Consider the following 20586-nt stretch of genomic DNA (forward strand, 5'->3'; position numbering starts at 1 on the left):
TTGTACACTCCCTCATTCCCTCATTCCCTCTGTCTCTCTGTCTCTCTGTCTCTGTCTCTCTCTTTCTCTCTTTCTCTCTCTCTCTCTCTCTCTCTCTCTCTCTCTCTCTCTCTCTCTCTCTCTCTCTCTCTCTCTCTCTCTCTCTCTCTCTCTCTCTCTCTCTGCCTGCCTGCCGTGTTTCCCATGGCCTTGTGCAATATTATCCCGGTCGCTGAGCTGACGGACACTAGGCCACCACTGTTGCTGTGTCAGCCAAGTCAGTCAGCCATTGGCCTGCCTGCCTGCAGGCTCTGCTCCAGTACTAGTGTTGGAAGATAAGGACCAGCTGTGTCTCTCATTTGTTTACATTTCATGGCCAAAGAGGCTAGAGGGCAAGGAGGCTTCCTTTCCTTGTGTCATTAATGAGAAGCGCTTTAGAGGACACCAATGCCTTCTATCTTTCACACTTTCTTTGTCAGCTTATCATCAATTACCCTAACTGCACACTTACCACCTGCTACATGCCACAATCTTTCCAACAAAATGTTGGAACTTCCATATTTCCTCATGGCCTATATATTTTCCTGCCACACCCCGGTCACCCATGCGTGTGTTGGCTGCGCTGCGCTGTTTTACAATTCGCTTGCTGCTTTCCACACTGAATAGAGGTAGGAGTGAACTCTGTTGCGCTTTGTTGTTGTTGTTAATGCCACACACTTTGAAGCATCCGCTTTTGTTAGATCACCCGTTATTGCTTTCTCCACAGTGGCCCACTACACCTCTGTCAAACACCCCTATCGAGAGATTGGCGTACGCGATGTGTTCATGCCATCGGCAACCTCACAGGCTAGTGCTACAGCTCAGGAGTTTTCAACCTGTGGTGCGTGGCCCACAGGTGGTCTGTGACCAGCAGATTTGCAGACTCTGCTTGCATATTACACGCACATCAACTCACCACGCACGCATGTGCACATGCACGTACACACACTACATACTATATTTCATCATCATCAGTCATGTTGGCCAGCAGCATAACATTCAACGCTTTCATTACTATGACGTCTAGGCTCGCTCTCTGTCTCTCTCTGTCTCTCTCTGTCTCTCTCTGTCTCTCTCTCTCTCTCTCTGTCTCTCTCTCTCTGTCTCTCTCTCTCTGTCTCTCTCTCTCTCTCTCTCTCTCTCTCTCTCTCTCTCTCTCTCTCTCTCTCTCTCTCTGTATTTCTGTCTCTCACACTCACACGCTCACACACACAGCGTAACATAGTCCCAGTTCTTCTGGATCAAGAGCACACATTTGTATGCAGTATTTTCCCTCCCATCAAGGACAATGCCTGTGTGATTGGTAGGTAGCGGAGGAACAAAAACAGCAGTGCTGCCGCAGAGGATGGAAAGCTGAGGGGCCCAGTCAGGCCTTGGTAGATAAAGATAAACAGCGGTACAGTATAGAGCTGGGCAATATGACGATATATATCGTTATCGTGATAAAATGTTTTATATCGTGCCCTTTCCCCTCTATCGTTTATATCGTGATAAACTAATTTTATGAATTTTTAACTATTTAAGATAATTTAATTACACTTCAAGTCACTATACATGCTCCAAGTTCATATGACTGTAAAAATAAGAATAAAAAGATTCATTTTTAAGACAAGTGGTTTTGCAACACGACAAAATAAAGAGAATAATTGAAAACATACCTAATTGTGCTATATTGTGATATATATCGTTATCGTGATATAAAGTAATCCATATCGTGATATAGGTTTTTTTCCATATCGCCCAGCCCTAGTACAGTAGCACTGCTAACAGGCTCAGAGCTTGTTAGAGGCACGCCCTCATCACAACAACAACAATTGCCTTGTTTACATGACACATTTAATTCAGAATTGGCTCAATTTAATTCTGCAGAAAACTAAATTCCGCTTTGAAAGCATCATGTCACCTCACAAGTCAGAATGAAACGAAAAGTGCTGGTCAGAACTATTAAATTCAATTAAAAAAACATCATGCAAAATGTGGCAAATTTCAACGACAACATCAACATCATCAACGCCTCCTACAATAAACATTTAAGAGTGCTCCCCAGACCGGCAGGGTGAACCGCCAAATCGAGGCTTTTAAGCACACAACAGGAAAACTACGTCATATGCTTTCATTGCTTGTTCCCACACGGTTGAGATCGCACCTCAACATAAATTTTTCACCGCTTTCACAAAAGTATTTGACTGGTAGTAGTACTATTGTATAGGTTGTCGCACAGCGTGAACGTGCAGACATGAGACTGCAACTGTGCATGGAGGAGAGCAGCAGTCCCTCTACTACTGGACTTAATGACCTCAGCTGGCTGCCCCATTAAAGACATGAATAAATGAGATGGTCATTTCATATTAGAGCCAACTGCTGCAGACCGCAACCATGAGGCAAACTCTGATCTGAGACTCTCAGAGTGGAGTGGAGTGGAGGTGTGGGCGTGTGTGTGTGTGTGTCCGTGTGTGTGTGTGCGCGCGTCCGTGTGTGTGCGTGCGTGTGTGTGCGTGTGTGTGCGCGTGTGTGTGCGTGCGTGCACCCTCCGCTGTTAGAATAGCTAGAACAGCCTGTGAGCTGCCGCATTGTGTATTTTTATCTACTCTGTCGGCAAGATATTGGGCTGGTTGTGTGTATTCACATAGTACTCTTCAGAGAGAGAGAGAGAGAGAGAGAATGAGTGTGTGTGTGTTTCCATATACTATGCAGAAAAAGTGGGTGAGCCACGAGGCTCAAAGGAAGAGTGGAGCGCATGGAAAGAGGTCGTGTGTGTGTGTGCGCTCGTACACGCACGCACGCACGCATAAAAGTGTTACAGTGTGTGTGTTTGTTTTTATCTGCTCTGCAGAAAAGAAGGGTGAGGACAGAGAACTATGAGGGAGGATTCTGCCCACTGCCTCAGAGGCTGCAGCTGTGTGTGTGTGTGTGTGTGCGTGCGTGGGTGCGTGTGTGCGTGGAGATGGGTGTGTGTGTATGTGTGCCGTGTCTCCTCGGAAGAGGGAGTTGTGAGTGGTAACCACAAGTGAAGACTAGTGTTACTAACATACACATGCTGCAGCACAGTGTGTGTGTGTGTGCGTTCATGCTCCTCTGTTCTCTTCTATGTAGAGGGAAGTGGGGAAGGGGAAGACTAGGGTCACTGCCTCGTAGGCTACAGCATAAGCAGTGGTGCAGTGTGTTTGTGCTTGCGTGCATGTGTTCGTCTCTTGTCTCTGCAGATAGAGCAGTGGTGGGAGAGCCTGTGCTGGCAGTAGGGGGAGGGCAGATGGAGAAGAGGGAAATGAATGTGGGACAGCAAATGGGTAGATGAAAAGAGAGAGAAGGGGGTGGAGGGCTGAGGGCAGTGCTGGATGAGTAGGTGGATGAAGAGCGGGAATGAAGGGATGAATTAGTGGTGAGGAGGAGAAGAGAGGGATAGAGAGATCAATGGAGAACTGGGAGAAGGTGTGGGGGATAAGTGGATGAGTGCAGTGAGCGGATGTAGCAGGAGAAGTGCAGAGCTGTGTGTGGTGGGGCGGGCGAAGAGGCAAGCAGTGCATAGGTCCTGAAGGGGTTATTGTACAACTGCTGTGGTAGCAGGGCTATGAACATGAATGCAAAGGGATTGTTGTGGTGGGGTTGACACATGAGACATGATTGCAGAACTGTGTGTGTGTGTGTGTGTGTGTGGGTGTGGGGGGGGGGGGGGTGTGTATGTGTGCGAAGGTACAAAGGTCCTTGTGGGTTGAAAATGCAAGGATGATCAGTACAGCAGGGTGTGTGTGTGTGTGTGCGCGTGCGCGTGTGCGTGAGATAAAGGAACAGATTTTCTTGCAGAGTGTATGTTTGTTTTTGGCTGAATGTGTGGATTTGGTTTGAGCATCTCTGCAGCTATTCTACTGGTAGCGGAAATGACAACAGTTTCTCTCAATGATACACACACACACACACTGAGTGCTATAATCTCACAGTAGGCACGTACGCACATACACACATGGAGGCCTTAGAGAGTACACACTCGCACACAGAGGAGATGGTGACCTCACTGTGTGCGAAGGGCATCGGCAGTAGAGGAGGCGTTGTAGAGGAGATGCTCCTCCTGCTGCTGTCTAATGACAGTAATTAGTTTGAGGATTACAAGGGACGCTACTGCCCCTAGTGGCAACTCTACTCACACGTAGATTACATTCACACGACTCTCCTCTCCCCCATCCTCTCATCTCGTCTCTCTTGTCTCCTCTCTCTCACTCACTCACTCACACTCTCTCTCTCTCTCTCTCTCTCTCTCTCTCTCTCTCTCTCTCTCTCTCTCTCTCTCTCTCTCTCTCTCTCTCTCTCTCTCTCCCCCCCAACCCTGTCTTCCACTTCCCATCTCCCGCTCTTTAGGCCATTCACTCTCTTCGTCACTCTGTCTGTTCATCGCTACGGGATAAACCATTAGACTGCAGGCAAATACTAGCCACGCTGTGACTTTCTTTAGGGCTAAGGGATTACGCTGTGTGTACGCGTGTACGTGTGTGCATACGTGCGGCTGGGACTGGGTGTGTGTCTGTGTGTGTGTCTGTGTTAGTGAACGTGCTTACTGTTATTGGTGTGTGTGTGTGTGTGTGTGTGTGTGTGTGTGTGTGTGTGTGTGTGTGTGTGTGTGTGTGTGTGTGTGTGTGTGTGTGTGTGTGTGTGTGTGTGTGTGTGTGTGTGTGTGTGTGTGTGTGTGTGTGTGTGTGTGTGTGTGTGTGTGTGTGTGTGTGTGTCCTCGACTAGCCTTTCAGGGCAGAGTACGTCAGGCTAATCACATTCTCTAGTGATCCATTGGGAAACCACTCTCTGATGTGGATCATCCCACATGCATCCCCCTACTCTTCACACTCTCAAACACACAGTATGCACACACACTCAAGCTCACCCTTGCACGCTTAGAACCACAGCACAGGCAGTTGAAAAATTGCGCCCCTTCACTGGAATTAGGGCAAAGTAAAAACAAAAACATGTTAGTGTCACTCTTCGATGGAACGTCTGAACGACTCTATGACACACACACACACACACACACACACACACACACACACACACACACACACACACACACACACACACACACACACACACACACACAAGCAAGCCCAACCCCCTTGACCATGATCTAGTCAGCTGACACAGTAGGGCCAGCTGGAAAACTCCCCCCTTTCACCCTTTTTTGCCTCACACGAGATAATGTACAGTGACCTTTGGCTTTAGTGTGTGTGTGTTGGGGGGGTCACACACACACCAACACATGACGTGGAAATGTGTTTCACAAGCATATACTGTGCGCGTTTAACATAGGCTTTACTCAAACATCGTGTGTGTGTGTGTGTGTGTGCGCGCGCTTGTGCGTGCGCGTGTGCGTGCGTGCACATTACTGCAAGCCCCAATCCAAACACGGTCATTAAACTCAGCGTTGAAACATTTTAACCATGTCTAATATGTTTTGTTGTATCACAGAATCTTGCCATTTTGTCCACTTGTCATTCATTATTGTAAGAGCACAAGTCTGCTTAACTGCCCGGGACGTGCTGTTTCATTGTTTTAGTGTTGGGCATGTTGTGGTTCCTGGGCAGTATCCTGGTGGGTCAAAGACCTCTTTGTCATTCAGTGTTACGGACACTTTCCGCCGACTGTAACTGCAAAAAAACATGATTTTTAAATTGTTTTTCAAGTGAATGGATGACAGCCGAGGCTTTCATGAATTCCCTGTAACAATAAATAAATAAAAAGAGTCATGTTTTTTACAGTTACAGTCGGCAGAAGGCATCCGTTACACTGAATGACAATGCCATTTTGCACGTCTTTGACCCTGGTGTAGTTGACTCTAGGTCACTGCTGGTTATCCTGTTGGAGTGTCTGCCGTGGTCTGTCCTATCGGCCATCGTGCACAATTTCCTCTCTCTGTGCCCAGCATTAGCTTGGTAGATTGACTTTTGCAGACCAGTCTAGGCTATCTGTTTGATTTGATCCGAAATTGGACTTCACACATTGACTGTTGGGTCGGTTGGTGGGTGTTTGACCTAAGAGGTTAACAGACCAAACCATATGTTTAGAAAAAGAAAAAAAAAACGAGAAAACAAATTGGCGTCTGTGTCTTGTACAAGTTTTCTCCACTGCTTTATCTCATAGACATATAAATATTAAGTGCAAAGGGTTATTGTATTTCACACTTTATCTCTTTGTGGAGGATGGGTGATGTGGTTGCAGGTGGAGTAGGGACCTGTTGCCTGAAGGCAAAAAAAGCACGTCTAGAAATTTGTGTGAAAAGTTACTTTCAGAGCTTTTTTGTTCGTAAGCAAGTTTTGTACATGAGGCCCCTGTTGCCTGAATTCTGCTCACTGTCTGACCTTTGACCTTTGCCATGTTGTCTTGCAGGGGGAGGTGTTGTACCGCGTGCGCTGGAAGAACTACACGTCAGACGACGACACCTGGGAGCCCGAGGCTCACCTGGAGGACTGCCGAGAGGTGCTACTGGCATACAAGAAGTGCCTCGCCGAGGCCCGCGTCAAGAGAGAGCAGAGCGGGGTGAGTGGATACAATCATCCCTTATCATCTATAAATTGTACTGAATTGCACCATGTACTAAACACTATGACAATACAAGCATACATGCAGAGGCCCGCGTCAAGAAGGAACACAGCGGGATAAGTGGATGCAGTAATCAATTATCATCTGCAAATCATACTCTATTATACTACTAAATACTACTACATATTACTAAACACTGTATAGGAGGGATGGTGAACTTTTTTCATTCGACAGGCCACTTCAAATTTAACTCATTGAGTGCCAGCCATTTTTGCCAGGCTTTTTTCAACATTTGAGTGTTTTTTTAATAGCCATAAAATGTAGTTCTTTGTCCATGTGAACAACAAACACACCAGATCAACGTGTTAGGTCCCATCCCCCATAAAAAAGTTTGGCACTGTGCCATACATTCTGAAAATGCACGTTTTCAAGTCCATGGCACTCAAAGAGCTACGTCCTCCAAGGGCTCTACTATGAACACAAACCAGAATATAGCATAACTGCATAACATTAAAATTATGTCGGGTGCCCTTGAGGCCGTCTTTTCCGCCACCCCACCCCCCCGACATAAGTTTTAATGTTATGCAGTTATGTTATGTGGGGTCTGTTGTAAAGGTGGTCGTCTACAATATAGGCCTAAATTGCATACCTGCCAAATCCTCAAGAGGGAACAGGGCAGGGGTAGTGGATACAGTAATCACCCATCATCTGCAATGTCAAATGTCATTTCATATGGTATATTTCATACATGGTGTAATTGATAAACTGGTCAGTATATATCAGTATCAGTGTATATATAACTATCAGCATATATCGATACCACTATATATGAAATGACATCTGAGTCAAGAGGCAGCAGAGTGGTGAGTGGATACATAACGCCCGTCAGTGACAAATCATTTGAAATAATCTGAATGGGGAAAAAACAGTGGTTTGTAAACAGAATTTCTACAAAGGAATGAATGTGCAACGGCACGTTGACTCTGCTAGAGGGCAGAAGTCTGGCAGACAGGCTGGCTTAAAAAGACATCAGGCAAGATCAGTTGAGATTTGTCAACACAGATTCCCCCTAGCTAGAAAGCTAGAAAGCAGCTGTCTTGGGTTTTTATTTCTCCTGCCTGCGAGATTTTGTGTAACCAACTAGATTGGAAAGCAGTTTGGTATAATCTTGTCCATTCATTATGGGCAACATCCCTTCTTGTCTGACTTCCACTCAAGACAGACAAGTCAGACAACCTGTTGACTTAGAAAGTAGACCGATCACTTGCTAGACCTCCACCCTTCTGCCGGGATTTACATACAACGTTTGTGAGAGAATGAACAAAGTGGTTTGCATAGGTGGACAAACTGTCTTGATAAATAAAATGTCCGTACAGATAGAGAGTACGGGGGGGCAAAATCGTCAAAATAGAAGTCAAACCAAAGATCGTCAACATGGTATACCAAGATAAATAAAACCACATCTCACCAATTCAAAGGACTGTACCAAGTCCAAGACCAAGTCTGGTCTCCTATGTGGGGCGTGATCCCCTTCTTCTTTTTCTGTCGCGTTTGGTGGCGGCTTGCATAAGCTCAGCGCTAAGGGAACTCCATATTAGAGGATGACATTTTTCAGGAATTCCCGTGGGTCCTGCGGGATTCCCGCGGGATGGGAGTCAAAATTTTGAAGATGAACGGGAGCGGGCAGGAGCGGGAATAAAGATGAATGGGAGCGGGCAGGAGCGGGAATAAAAATGAAGGAGAGCGGGAATGCTTGCTTATTTTTTCATTTAAAAAAGCCTATGAAACGGGAGTGGGATTGATTTTGAGTGGGAGTGGGCAGGATTGGGAGACATTCTTTTCAGGACGCGACGGAATGGGATTTGTTTCTTTTACTCCACTCCGGGACGGGACGGGATGGGATTTTTTTTCTGGGACCGGGATGGGACGGGAGTGAAAATCCACTCCCGTGTCATGCTCTACTCCATATATTCTCAACCTACCGTTAGTAGTCATTCATCCCTAGTAGTGATGTGATTTTTACCCCCAAAACCTGGAGCCAGTCCCCTCATATCATGTCCACTTTGAGTCCACCACCACCAGTTGTGTTGCTGATACCTGTACAATATATGATTTATGCCATCTTAGACCCCTTGCAGCGATGATGGTGCAAGGCCCGTCCAAGCACCAACCCCCACTGCAAAGGTAATACTGCTACTGTCAGGGCTCTAACGGGGTGGCGGGCGGGAGACCTCACATGCCCCCACGGCAGCATGGTGATGACATCATAGACGCGATGCGATAGAACTGCACCCTGATTGGTTGGGTTTTTTGTTGTAGTTTTGTGGTGGGTGTTTTTGTTTTTGTTGGTTTTTGAGCTTTGTGTGATGCATTTTCTTAAATGTAGTGTCCCTGTTTTGACCTTAGGCCTCTGGGTGACATTGGAAATATCTTCGTGCTGTATTGTAGGGTGCTGGAGGATGGTTTTTAAGTAGTTATGTCCCAACTTGGTCCTCTTGCTGTTAGGCTACTGTACTGTATGTAGAGGTGAGGATGTAATGCACATTAGAAAAACTGTGGTGTTGTGTTGTGTGGCTTTTTTGTTTGACATTTAAAATATATATTGCTTGATGTATCTTACATAGTACTTAGCAAGCTTTGGTGTGACTGCAACTAATGTGAAACCATTTTTTTCTTTTTATTTCTCCTTATTTTCACTTCATCTTCATCCTCCTCTTCCTATTCTCATTTTCCTTCTTTTCCTCCTCCTCCTTCCTTCTATCTCCTCCACCTCCTCCTCTTCTTTATCTTGCCCCACTTCTCCTCCTCCTCCTCCTTTCTCTTCCTCTCTCTTGCCCCTACTCCTTTCTCTTGGCCTTCTCTTCCTCTTCTCTTTTCTCTCTTCCTCCACTTCTCTGCATAGCTGCAGCTAAAGAGCGACATCTTCAACGCCGGCTCGGACAGCAGCGACTCGGACCGCCCGGCCGCCGCCGCACCCATCAAGAAGAAGAAGAAGAAAAAGAAGCAGCAGGCGGACTCGGACGACGACGCTGTCTCGCGGAAAGAAAAGAAGAAGAAGAAGAAAAAGTGGAAGGAGGACAAGCCGCTGCCGGCGCCGGAGACGGACGAGGAGGAGGAAGAAGAGGAGCCGGTCGCGGAGAAGACAAAAGAACCTCCCACCCCCTCCTCTTCGTCATCCTCCTCGCAGTCCCGCAAGGAGCAGAAGGCCGCCGAGAGCAAACGCGGGAGACTCCAGGAGTCGGACGACTCGGACGCCGCGCCCGTCGCCCCCAAGAAGCACAAGAAGGAGGGCAAGACCAAAGATGGCGGAAACAAACAGAAACAAAAAGAGGAGGAAGAGAAGAGAAAGCAACAACAACAGCAGCAGCAGAAGAAGAAGCAGCAGAAATCCAAAAAGATGCTGGAGTCCTCAGACGATGACGACGACGGCACCAACAGCGAGGTCACCACCGCCGAGACGCAGTCCATCACCAACGAGGACGCCGAGAGCCAGAGCGACACCCCGACGGCCAAGAGCAAAACCTCCTCGTCCACCACGTCCGACAAGGACAAGGAGCGATCGCACCAGAAGTCCTCCGACAAGCAGCAGAAGCAGAAGGGCAAGTCGGAGCTGAAGCTGCAGGGCCTGAAAGACCTCATGCAGGACAAGAAGTCCAAGAAGACGGACGGCGGATCCGGCTCGGGCTCCAGCAAGGAGAGCACGCTGAGCAAGCTGAAGAGCCTGACGAGCGCCAGCAGCAAGAGCCACAAGGTGGCCAAGGGCACCGAGGAGGACGCTGACAAGAAGAAGGGGCAGGAGGCGTCCTCTGCTGCCCAGTCACAGAGGGCGCCGTCTTCGTCGTCCTCCTCCTCCTCCACGGGCCGGGGTAAAGAGGAGGAGAGCAAAGGGGAGGTGGGAGGAGGTGCAGAGAAGGAGCGCGGTGGAGGAGGAGCTGGAGGGTCCAACTTGTTTGAAGAGTTCCTGCTAAACTGCGAGGCCAAGGACAAGCAAAAGAAGGTGCCAGAAAAGGTAACTTTTTTTCTGTTTACAATGTTTTTTAGTGAACTAAACATTTCGTTTTTACTGCTAGACTGGTGGTACATTGGGGCAGGGTTGGCTTGGGTGTTTGTTTATCTTATTCAAAACTAAAAATACAGTAATGCTCTGTATATGATGGTCAGCTACGAAGACATACAGTTCCCAGTAACAGTTAACAGTTAATTGAACGTCTGAAGTCATCCTAAATTTTGTTTAACTTGCCTAGCTGTGATCAGTCAGTGCCAAGTGTAGTATGTTCTCATCATTGATGGGGCCATACCATCTTTTGTTTATCAGTTTGGGGGAAGTTGGTCTTTCTTTCTGTTTCTCTCTCTCTATCCCCCCTCCCTCCTCCCTCACTCAGTCTGTCTGGCTCTTCCGTGTACTTTCTTCCTTCTTAGATGCTCCTTTCCCTTTCTTTTTTGCCTCAGTGTGTAGAGATCCATGTGTTGAAGATCAGTATTTGTTGTCATGTCTGAAGCGGAGTGTTGTGTGCTGTTGCCATGGCAGGGTGCATCCAGGGCGGACAAGAAGTCGAGACCCTCGAAGGACGATGCACGGCGCCCAGACGCGGACAAGAGCAGAGATGGTGAGGCAACATGTGTGTATGTCTGTGTCTGACTGTCTATGTGTGCATTCCTGTGTGTGTGTGCACCCACATCTGACTGTCTCTTTTTTTCTCTCTCTTTCTTTTACCTCTCATTTTCTCTCTGTGTATTTCCCATTCTTTTTGTTGTCTGTGTCTTGTATGTGTCTTCACATGTTCTCCGATGTCTTTGTATCTGTGTAGTGCAGAGGTGGCGAACCTATGTCGTTAATGGCCCTTGAGGCCGTCTTCATTTTATACAGTTTTACATGAAATATGAATATATGTTTCGTAAAGAAATCCTAAAATTGCTTTTGCAATACAATTAAGTTATATTTTCAGGGGACCTGGTGAAGGTGGGGTCTGTTGTAAAGGTGGCTACCTTCAATATAGGCCTAAAGTGCAGGGGGAAATCCCGGTTTGTGTATGACCCTCTGAGGACTGAATAAAATTTGAAGTGGCCCTCGAATGAACACGGTTCCCCACCCCTGGTGTGCTGTCTGTGTGTGCACCCATGCACCCCTCCTTCCTTGCATGTGCCCCTCAGTGTGTATATCGCAGTACCCAGTCTGTCTGTCTCACAACTTAACACTCAACTTCAACACAAGTATGGTAGTGCCTAAGCCAGTGCGGTGTGGAATGTTGAGTATGGTTGGAAAGGAATGTTGAATGAGTGATTCTATTGTTGCCCCGGACGTCCTTCTTCCTCTTCCTGGTCAGACACAGTGGGGTTAAATAACCATGTAAATAGAGCCGGACAAACCGGATTCAGAAAGTGAAAGTTCTGCCATGTATTCTTTATTCAGATCTTCTCAACACGGGTGATTTCCACTACTATTCCGCCGGCATAGTAGTCTAGTACCCTACCGATAGAACCACGGCAGGGCCGTGTTGTGTTGTTTAATGGGCCAGAGGTGAGCTCAAAACATCTGAACAGTTCAAGTGGGCACCCAAGTTGGAAAAGGTTGGGAAACCTGGGATGAGTGGAGTGGCTTGAGCAAATGTGTGGCCAGGCTTTTACTTTCTGGACCACAGATGGCTGCCTCTAATAAGATCTGTCCAGTAATGCATGGATTAGTATTGTATCAATACTGTTGGTTTGGAGGGTCAATATGCACACACACAGACACACAGACACACACACACACACACACACACACACACACACACACGCACACACGCAGACACGCACACACGCAGACACGCACACACGCAGACACGCACACACGCAGACACGCACACACGCAGACACGCACACACGCAGACACGCACACACGCAGACACGCACACACACACACACACACACGCACACGCACACACGCACACACGCAGACACACGCACACACGCAGACACACGCACACACGCAGACACACACACACACGCAGACACACACACACACGCAGACACACACACACACGCAGACACACACACACACGCAGACACACACACACGCAGACACACACACACGCAGACACACACACAGACACAGACACAGACACACACAGACACAGACACACGCAGACACAGACACACGCAGACACAGACACACACAGACACAGACACACACAGACACACACAGACACACACAGACACAGACACACACAGACACACACAGACACACACAGACACACACAGACACACACAGACACAGACACACACAGACACAGACACACACAGACACAGACACACACAGACACAGACACACACAGACACAGACACACACAGACACAGACACACACAGACACAGACACACACAGACACAGACACACACAGACACAGACACACACAGACACAGACACACACAGACACAGACACACACAGACACAGACACACACAGACACAGACACACACAGACACAGACACAGACACACACAGACACAGACACACACAGACACACAGGCATCATATCCACACGAACATCCATAAACACGCTCAGTCATGGCCATCACGTACACACACAGGCATGCATTCTCTCTCACACACTCTAAAGGGCCGTACACACACGTCGCTGCTAGTTACTCGCTCAGCAATTGAACTCAATACAATGTCAATGTGTTCCAGCGAGACTAGCAGGCGAGTACAAGCGATGCGATGTGGGCGGATCCCGAGTTGAAAATAGTTTATCTTCAAGCGAGGCGAGTAAGCGAGTAACCAATTGGAAGGCAGAGTTCGGTACTTCTCGCCTGTTCATTGGCAGTTAAAGCTGCGGGAACTTTCAGCGAATGTTCCATGAAAGAGAGGCGAGTAGGCGAGCAAGCGAGAAGCTAGTAAATAGCAGCGATGTGTGTGTACGGCCCTTAATAACGCTCTGCTTGTGTGTCACAGCCTCCCGCTCAGGCCAGAGCCCCGCCACTCCAGAGATGGAGGTGGAGGAGCGTGAGGAGCCGGCCGCAGCCTCATCGAGGTCAAAGGTCTCCACATTGACAGCGGAGGAGGAGAGGCGGCGGAGGGAGCGCATGGAACCCACGCCAGACTACGTGGACGAGGCCAACCGCTGGAGGCAGCAGCGGCGGGACGGCAGGAGGCCGGACAGCGAGACGCGGGGACTCGGGGACGACCACCTGGACAACACAGACTCAGCGGCTGGTAAATGCTGTATAGATTTATAATCAGGGCTCAATGATATGCTTGCTGTAGGACTCGCGTGCACACGTACATTTTGTGCACAAATGCGTTGCCTTGTGAATTTTATGTCAATTTTGCATGTTAACAGAGTTTTAAAAAGAAAGAAGAAAGCCCATTGGGAAACACCATCTCCCATTGTCATTGTGACACAGCACTCCACAGCACACAAGTGAACACTGCACACTGCACACAACGAAATTGCATTTATGCCTCACCTTTAGAATGCTCGTTTAAAAACTACAGTTTAAAAAAATAACTCAATTGTGACAGGTGTGTTTTAGCCCCCTAAATGAGATTTCATTTTTTTTATACGTACGTAAACGCATACGTGTAACCAAGGCCTTAATCCCTTAGTTGCTCTGCACCCTGGCAACGAATGCAGCATGTTCTGACTGAAGTTATATTTAGGCTTTACAAAATAAACACCATTGTCACGCGTTCGGATTATTAGCAGTTATTTTTAGCTTGTTGGCTGCTATTTTTAAACTTTGTCTGTATTTGTGTTTACAGATCGGGGACAGGCGTCATTGAATCTGGGGGTGGACATCAAGCTGGACTGGATGACACTGGAGGATTTCCAGAAACACTTGAACGGGGAAGATGAGATCCTCTCTGCAGAGCCACTCACGCCGAGTAAGACACACACACACACACACACACACACACACACACACACACACACACACACACACACACACACACACACACACACACACACACACACACACACACACACACACACACACACACAGAGTTTCATTCATACATATGTCAAGTAATGCAAAAAGAAACTCTTCTATTTTAGTTTACATTTTGTCTTTCTTTTTTCCTCCGTCTTTCTCTGCCACACGCACACTATTCCTCTTGCCTCGCTGGTGCATTCCTAGTCATCATGCTGTGGTGTTGTGTTGCTGCAGGTGAGCTGCGAGAGGCGGTGAAGAATGGAGACTACCTGGCCGTCAAGCTGGCCATCGCCTCCAATATAGACTACAACCTGGACCAGGAGGTGGGACGCTCACCTTTCACCTCTATAGCAGCCCTGCTAGGGGTTTCTTCCCCCCATTTTTTCCAGCCTTCCATTATAATAATAATAATAATTTAATAATAATTAAATAATTTATTGTATGAGCTTGGAAGCAGGCATTATTTCACAGATGGGCTATGTTGCTTTGGGCATACAGTGAGTCCAATATGTATTTGATCCCTTGCTGATTTTGCCGGTTTGCCCACTAATAAAGACATGATCAGTCTATACATTTATGATAATATGTATTCAAACATGGTGAGACAGAATATCAAAAAGAAATTCCAGAAAATAACTTAAAATAATATGTTTTAATTTATTTGTATTTAATTTAGGCAAATAAGTATTTGACCCCTCTAGCTAAAGAAGATAAAGTGCTTTGTGGCAAAGCCCTAATTGTCTAGCACTGAGGTCAGATGCTTCTTTTAGTTGATGACAATGTTTGTGCATATAGTAGAAAACATTTTTGCCCATTTTTCTTTGCATATTATCTCTAAAACATTAACAGTTTGTGGTCTGTAGCTTGGCAAATGGGAGGTTCAGTTCTTTCCATAGAATTACTATAGGGTTAATATTTGCAGACTGTAGGCCACTCCACGACTTTAATATGCTTCTTATTGAGCCACTCCTTCGTTGCTTTGACTGTATGTTGTGTATTATTGTCATGTTGGGAGATCCAAAAATGGCCCACCCTTCAGTGTAGTGGTGGAGGGAAGGACGTTTGCATTCAGGATTGCACATTACATCTCTCCCTCCATCCATTCATTGACGATGTGAAGTTGCCCTCTGCCTTGGCCAGACAAACACCCTCAAACCATAATGATACCACTTTCATGCATGATGGTGTGGAGGGTGTTCTTGGGATCATAGACAGCTGTACTCTTTCTCAAAACACATTGAATTGTGTTCATGCCAAACAGCGTGATTTTGGTTTCATCTGACTACAGCACCTCCTTATCATATCCTAAACCAGTCTGATGTCCGTTGGCAAACCTCAGGTGGGACTGCACAGGTTCCTTCTGAAGTAGAGGTACCATGTGTGCACTACAGGATTTTAAACCTCTGTGGCATTAAGTGCTACCAGTAGTTTTCTCAGTGATTTTGCTCCCGTAGCTTTGATATCATTGCCTAGTTCATCCCGTACAGGTCTAGGGGGCTTTCTTTCTGTTCTCATGATGATCAAATCCCTACAAATGGTCATATCTTGTATAGAGCCCCGGACAGGCTGATGGATAGTCATTTTGTATTCCTCACATTTTGGAAGAAATGCATCACTAACTGGGTCATTAATACCCAGTCTCTTTCTTGTGGCTTTGCAGCCCATTTAATCTTTGTTCAGGTCTAAAATCTTGTCCCTGATATCATTTGACCGCTCTTTGGTCTGTCCCATGCTGGTGAGGTTGGAGTGTGACTGATTCAATCATACTATGGACTGATTCTGCTGATTCAATGTGTCTTTTATGCATGTTAGTATGTACAGGTGTCTTTAATTCAGATGACAAGTTGATCGGAAGTGCCCATCTGGTCTGTGGGCCCTAAACTGTAATCAGTTGGCAGGGGATCAAATACTTATTTTGCTCGATGAAATGGAAATAATTTAATATATAGTCTCTTAAATTAATTTCTGGATTTTCTTTTTGATATTCTGTCTCTCCATATTAGAATACATATTATCATAACATTTATAGACTGATCATGTCTTTGTTAGTAGGCAAACCAACAAAATCAGCAAGGGATCAAATACATATTGGACTCACTGTATATGGGCTATGTTGAAGTACTGACATGAGTTTAAACAAATCATACAAGAAGGTCCGTATTGTTCTTGTTGTTGTTTGTTTTTTTTAATTGGATTATCTTTCAAGTTGATATTAATGTATAGTGATTTTATCAACGCAAACAATTGGTGTTGACTGCTTAAGTCTGTTGTATGATGTCTATTGTCCCCTACAGGGCTCCAGTGGCATGACGCTGATGATGCTGCACGGTTGTGTGTGCGCGCGTGCGTGCGTGCATGTGTGTGTTGAGTGCTTTGATACTTGTGTGTGTCATCTCCTGCAGGACTCCGTGTGTGTGTGTGTTGACTGTAATATTTGATACTTGTGTGTGTCGCCCCCTGCAGGACTCCAGTGGCATGTCTCTGATGATGCTGGCGGCGGCCGGGGGTCATGACGACATCCTGCGTCTGCTCATCAAGAAGGGAGTCAAGGTCAACGGCCGCCAGAAGAATGGATCCACCGCACTCATGCACGCAGCCGAGAAGGTAGAACGTGCGTGCATGCATGCAGCCAAGAATCAGACTAACGCACACACTTGTACACACACAGACACACGCACAACGGTTTGACCCTGTTTCTTCTCTCACACAAATTGGTGCAGAGGAACGACTTTATTGCACACAAGTGCACACGCATTTACTGTGTAAGCAAAGTGGTTTCCGAGTTTTTAATGGAGGCAGTTTAGCAGCAGAGGGTCAGCAGCAATGTTCCCTCTAAGCTGCGCGACTGCGCAATCGCGCACTACTCTCACGTTCTCCACGCAGAGCACATCCATGCAGCGCAGGTAAAACAAGGCGGCAAATTTGTGTGGAGACGCAGTTGATTGTTGGCCAAAATTTCCACTCATTGTTTTAAGAACATGTAGCATTATAACATCCAATCGAAATAAGATATGAAACATCTATCTTACAGCAGTTTAAGCGATCACACTAGACGCGGATTTCTGCTTACAATCAGCATTGCGCCTCCAGCTGCTTTTTAAATAGTGATAGACAGAGCGTGGATCCGCCGCGCTTCAAATGCTGTCCGTAGAATCTTTAAAACAGTGACCAGACAACGTTGTAACAGCTGTCACTCGCAGCCTAATCTACAGCGTTTGGTTGTGTTAAGTAGGCTACACAAAAAGCCTAAATTCATCTCTGGATAGAAGACAAGTTCTTGCTCCTAGCTCGCCTAGAGCTCGATCGTGAATCTGATTTGAATGTTGATAAACGATTTTAATGGATGCCTGTCATAGCTTTGCGAGTGGCAACAAACTCTTGCGCTATTTGGCAGAAAGCAGCACGCACTTCCAATGATGCAAAGAGTTAGCCTGATAAACCAGACTAAATGTGGATGTCTAATTTAGTCTGGCCTCGATGCATAATACATCCGAAAATTGTTGATGAGAACAACCTTCCCTCAAAACCCTGCCCGCTTTGATTCAAAACACATCTTTGCGTTGTAATTGGTTTGCCAGATTCATGGCATTCTGGCTTCATTGAATCATTATGCGAGGCCAGACCCACCCGTAGACAAAACATTTTGTCGTCCAGCGGGTGGCGCTGGTGCACCAGGCTAGCAAAGAGTTGCTCCATCTTCAATTGGTTCAAATTAGTCATAATGGTGTTGATGAAAGCATTTGTCCACGCAGTGGAAATGTCTTGAAAACATATGAACTAATTAATATGCCTAAACAAACTACTAGCCTGCTGATAAGAAGGTCCATAAAACCCAGTTAGCCAGAAGGTCAGTCAGACTGTCCGGTAAGAGAAAACGTTTGCTTCCCAAGGTCTGAAATTTCCACGAGCTCTTAAAGTGACAGTGCATACTTTTACTTCATGTAGGCCTAATTTAAGCACAATATTTTAGTCTTTTGAATGTGTTACATAGGCCCAGCCTATTACAAAACATTTAAATCCAAGTTAATCCAAGTTCGACCCGCTCACTGAGGTCATTGGCTCTGCTCAGTGATATAGTGCATTTGTGCAGGCATCGAAAAAATTAGAGGGAACATTGGTCAGCAGGAGAGCAGTTCAAACTGATGAGCTGAGATGAATGCAACCCTGGTGATGGCAAACTACAACCAGAAATGGCTGCTCTACATGAGTCAAAAATTAACATGGGAGCTGTACTTTAGGTTGGTCGAGTCGGTGATACCAAAGTCCAGCTGTACATTCCACTTGGTGGCCATCTTGGCAAGGTCTCGGGGCAGCTATTTCTATTTAGGGCAGCTATTTCTCTATATTTTTCAACTGTGCATGATCAGCATTTGCCTGCGAGATTATTGGATCAACGACTGCCCAGCTCAATAGGCAATTGTCTCTTTTTGCCAGAAAAGTGTTTACTCCCATGTAGAGTGTGTCTGGTGGTGGTAAAAAAAAAGATTAAGTACCAAGCTAGTTCAATGAAGAAAAGGGGTATTTGTTATGCTCACTTCGTCATACTCATACTAAAAAGCAGTGGTACAAATGTTTGGCTCAATAAAGACCTGAGTTCCGTGTTGGTAGTTGAGTGTAGACATTTTAAAAACAACCAAGCCAGTACTGTAGGAAGTACAGGAGGTGTACATAAAACGATGTTCCTATCAGGTTATGATGGACTAGATAATGTGGCTATTTACCAGTAATCACCACCTATTTTATGCCACTGTGATGATTAAAACCTTTGTAGACTTCCCATATCTCAGTGTGCTGGTTTTGTCCTCGTCAATTAAGCCACGGTGCCTTTCATTGCCTGGCTTAAGTCACTCCACGCTGAGCCTCAGAGCTTAGTCGCTACAAATGGCTACTACAGCCAGTGATGAAAGAAAACCAATGCCTGCTGCCTTTGCCCAATGGCTGTGCTCTGCTGTGCAGTGTTGTGTCGTGTTGCATTGCATGGGTCGGTCCGAGAACAAGTTCCTGAAATGTTCAAGGTGCAAAGTAGAAAGGTGCGGCCAACTGGCGTAGCCACGTGGTTGGCTAACGGACAAATATGTGAAATGGGAGTCATGGTGTAAACACAACAGTATTTCCCCACTGGAAGCTATGGCCAATAAGGAGTTGTGAGAAGTAAAGGGGTTGAGGAGATATGAAGAAGCCTATAAAATATATATATAGAGCTGTTCATACAACTATTGCATAGCACAGCATACAGTATACAGTCCCAGGAAAAAGTTTGTACACCCTTTGAAATTTCTTACATTTCTGTCAAAATTAATCATAAAACATGGTCTGATCTTCCCGGAAATCTCAAGAAGGAACAATCAGAGTCTGCTTTAATTAATTCCACCCAAACATTTGCATGTTATCATATTTGTATTGGTCATAAGGCCATAACATTCACAGGAGAGCAGGGCATAAGTAAGTACACCCTTGCATTAAGTACAGTGCCCTCCATAATTATTGGCACCCCTGGTTGAGATGTGTTTTTTAGCTTCCAATTATTTTCTTTTTTTTCTAAATAATATGGGACCTTAATGGAAAAAAGGATAAAAATCCAACCGTCAATACAAGTGCATTTATTCAGTGGGGAAAAAATCCCACATAAAGAAATAATTATTTGACATCAAATAATGTGTGTCACAATTATTAGCACCCCTGGTGTTGATATTTTGTACAACCCCCTTTTGCCAACAAAACAGCACCTAATCTTCTCCTATAATGTTTCACAAGATGGGAAAAGACAGAAAGAGGGATCTTCAGCCATTCCTCTTTGCAGAATCTCTCTAAATCATCCAGAGACCTGGGTCCTCTCCTCTGTACTCTCCTCTTCAGCTCACCCCACAGGTTCTCATGAGGTTGAGGTCTGGGGACTGAGATGGCCATGGGAGGAGCTTGATTTTGTGTCTGGTGAACCATTTCTGTGTAGATTTGGCCATATGTTTAGGGTCATTGTCTTGCTGAAAGACCCAGTGACGACCCAGCTTCAGCTTTTTCGGGCAGAGGGCAACAGATTTTGATTTAAAATGTCCTGGTATTTCAAAGCATTCATGATGCCATGCACCCTAACAAGGTTCCCAGGGCCTTTGGAAGCGAAACAGCCCCACAGCATCACTGA

The 20586-nt window shown here is 46.1% G+C and overlaps 1 protein-coding gene across 2 annotated transcripts in view; it reads left to right on the forward strand.

Moving 5' to 3' along the window:
* The window catches only part of mphosph8 (M-phase phosphoprotein 8), a 44105-nt gene that overhangs the window by 9778 nt on the left and 13741 nt on the right, over window positions 1-20586 (forward strand). Inside the window, exons 2-9 of one of the 2 annotated variants that reach the window (XM_063213702.1) lie at window positions 6382-6531; window positions 8662-8718; window positions 9437-10543; window positions 11063-11141; window positions 13465-13725; window positions 14275-14397; window positions 14682-14770; window positions 16911-17051. In XM_063213702.1, the coding sequence (XP_063069772.1) occupies window positions 6382-6531; window positions 8662-8718; window positions 9437-10543; window positions 11063-11141; window positions 13465-13725; window positions 14275-14397; window positions 14682-14770; window positions 16911-17051 (2007 nt within the window). The remainder of the gene's footprint in view (window positions 1-6381; window positions 6532-8661; window positions 8719-9436; window positions 10544-11062; window positions 11142-13464; window positions 13726-14274; window positions 14398-14681; window positions 14771-16910; window positions 17052-20586) is intronic. The other variant, XM_063213703.1, reaches the window with a different exon arrangement.

The sequence above is a fragment of the Engraulis encrasicolus genome, chromosome 13 (genome assembly GCF_034702125.1).
Source record: "Engraulis encrasicolus isolate BLACKSEA-1 chromosome 13, IST_EnEncr_1.0, whole genome shotgun sequence".
Lineage (NCBI taxonomy): Eukaryota > Metazoa > Chordata > Actinopteri > Clupeiformes > Engraulidae > Engraulis > Engraulis encrasicolus.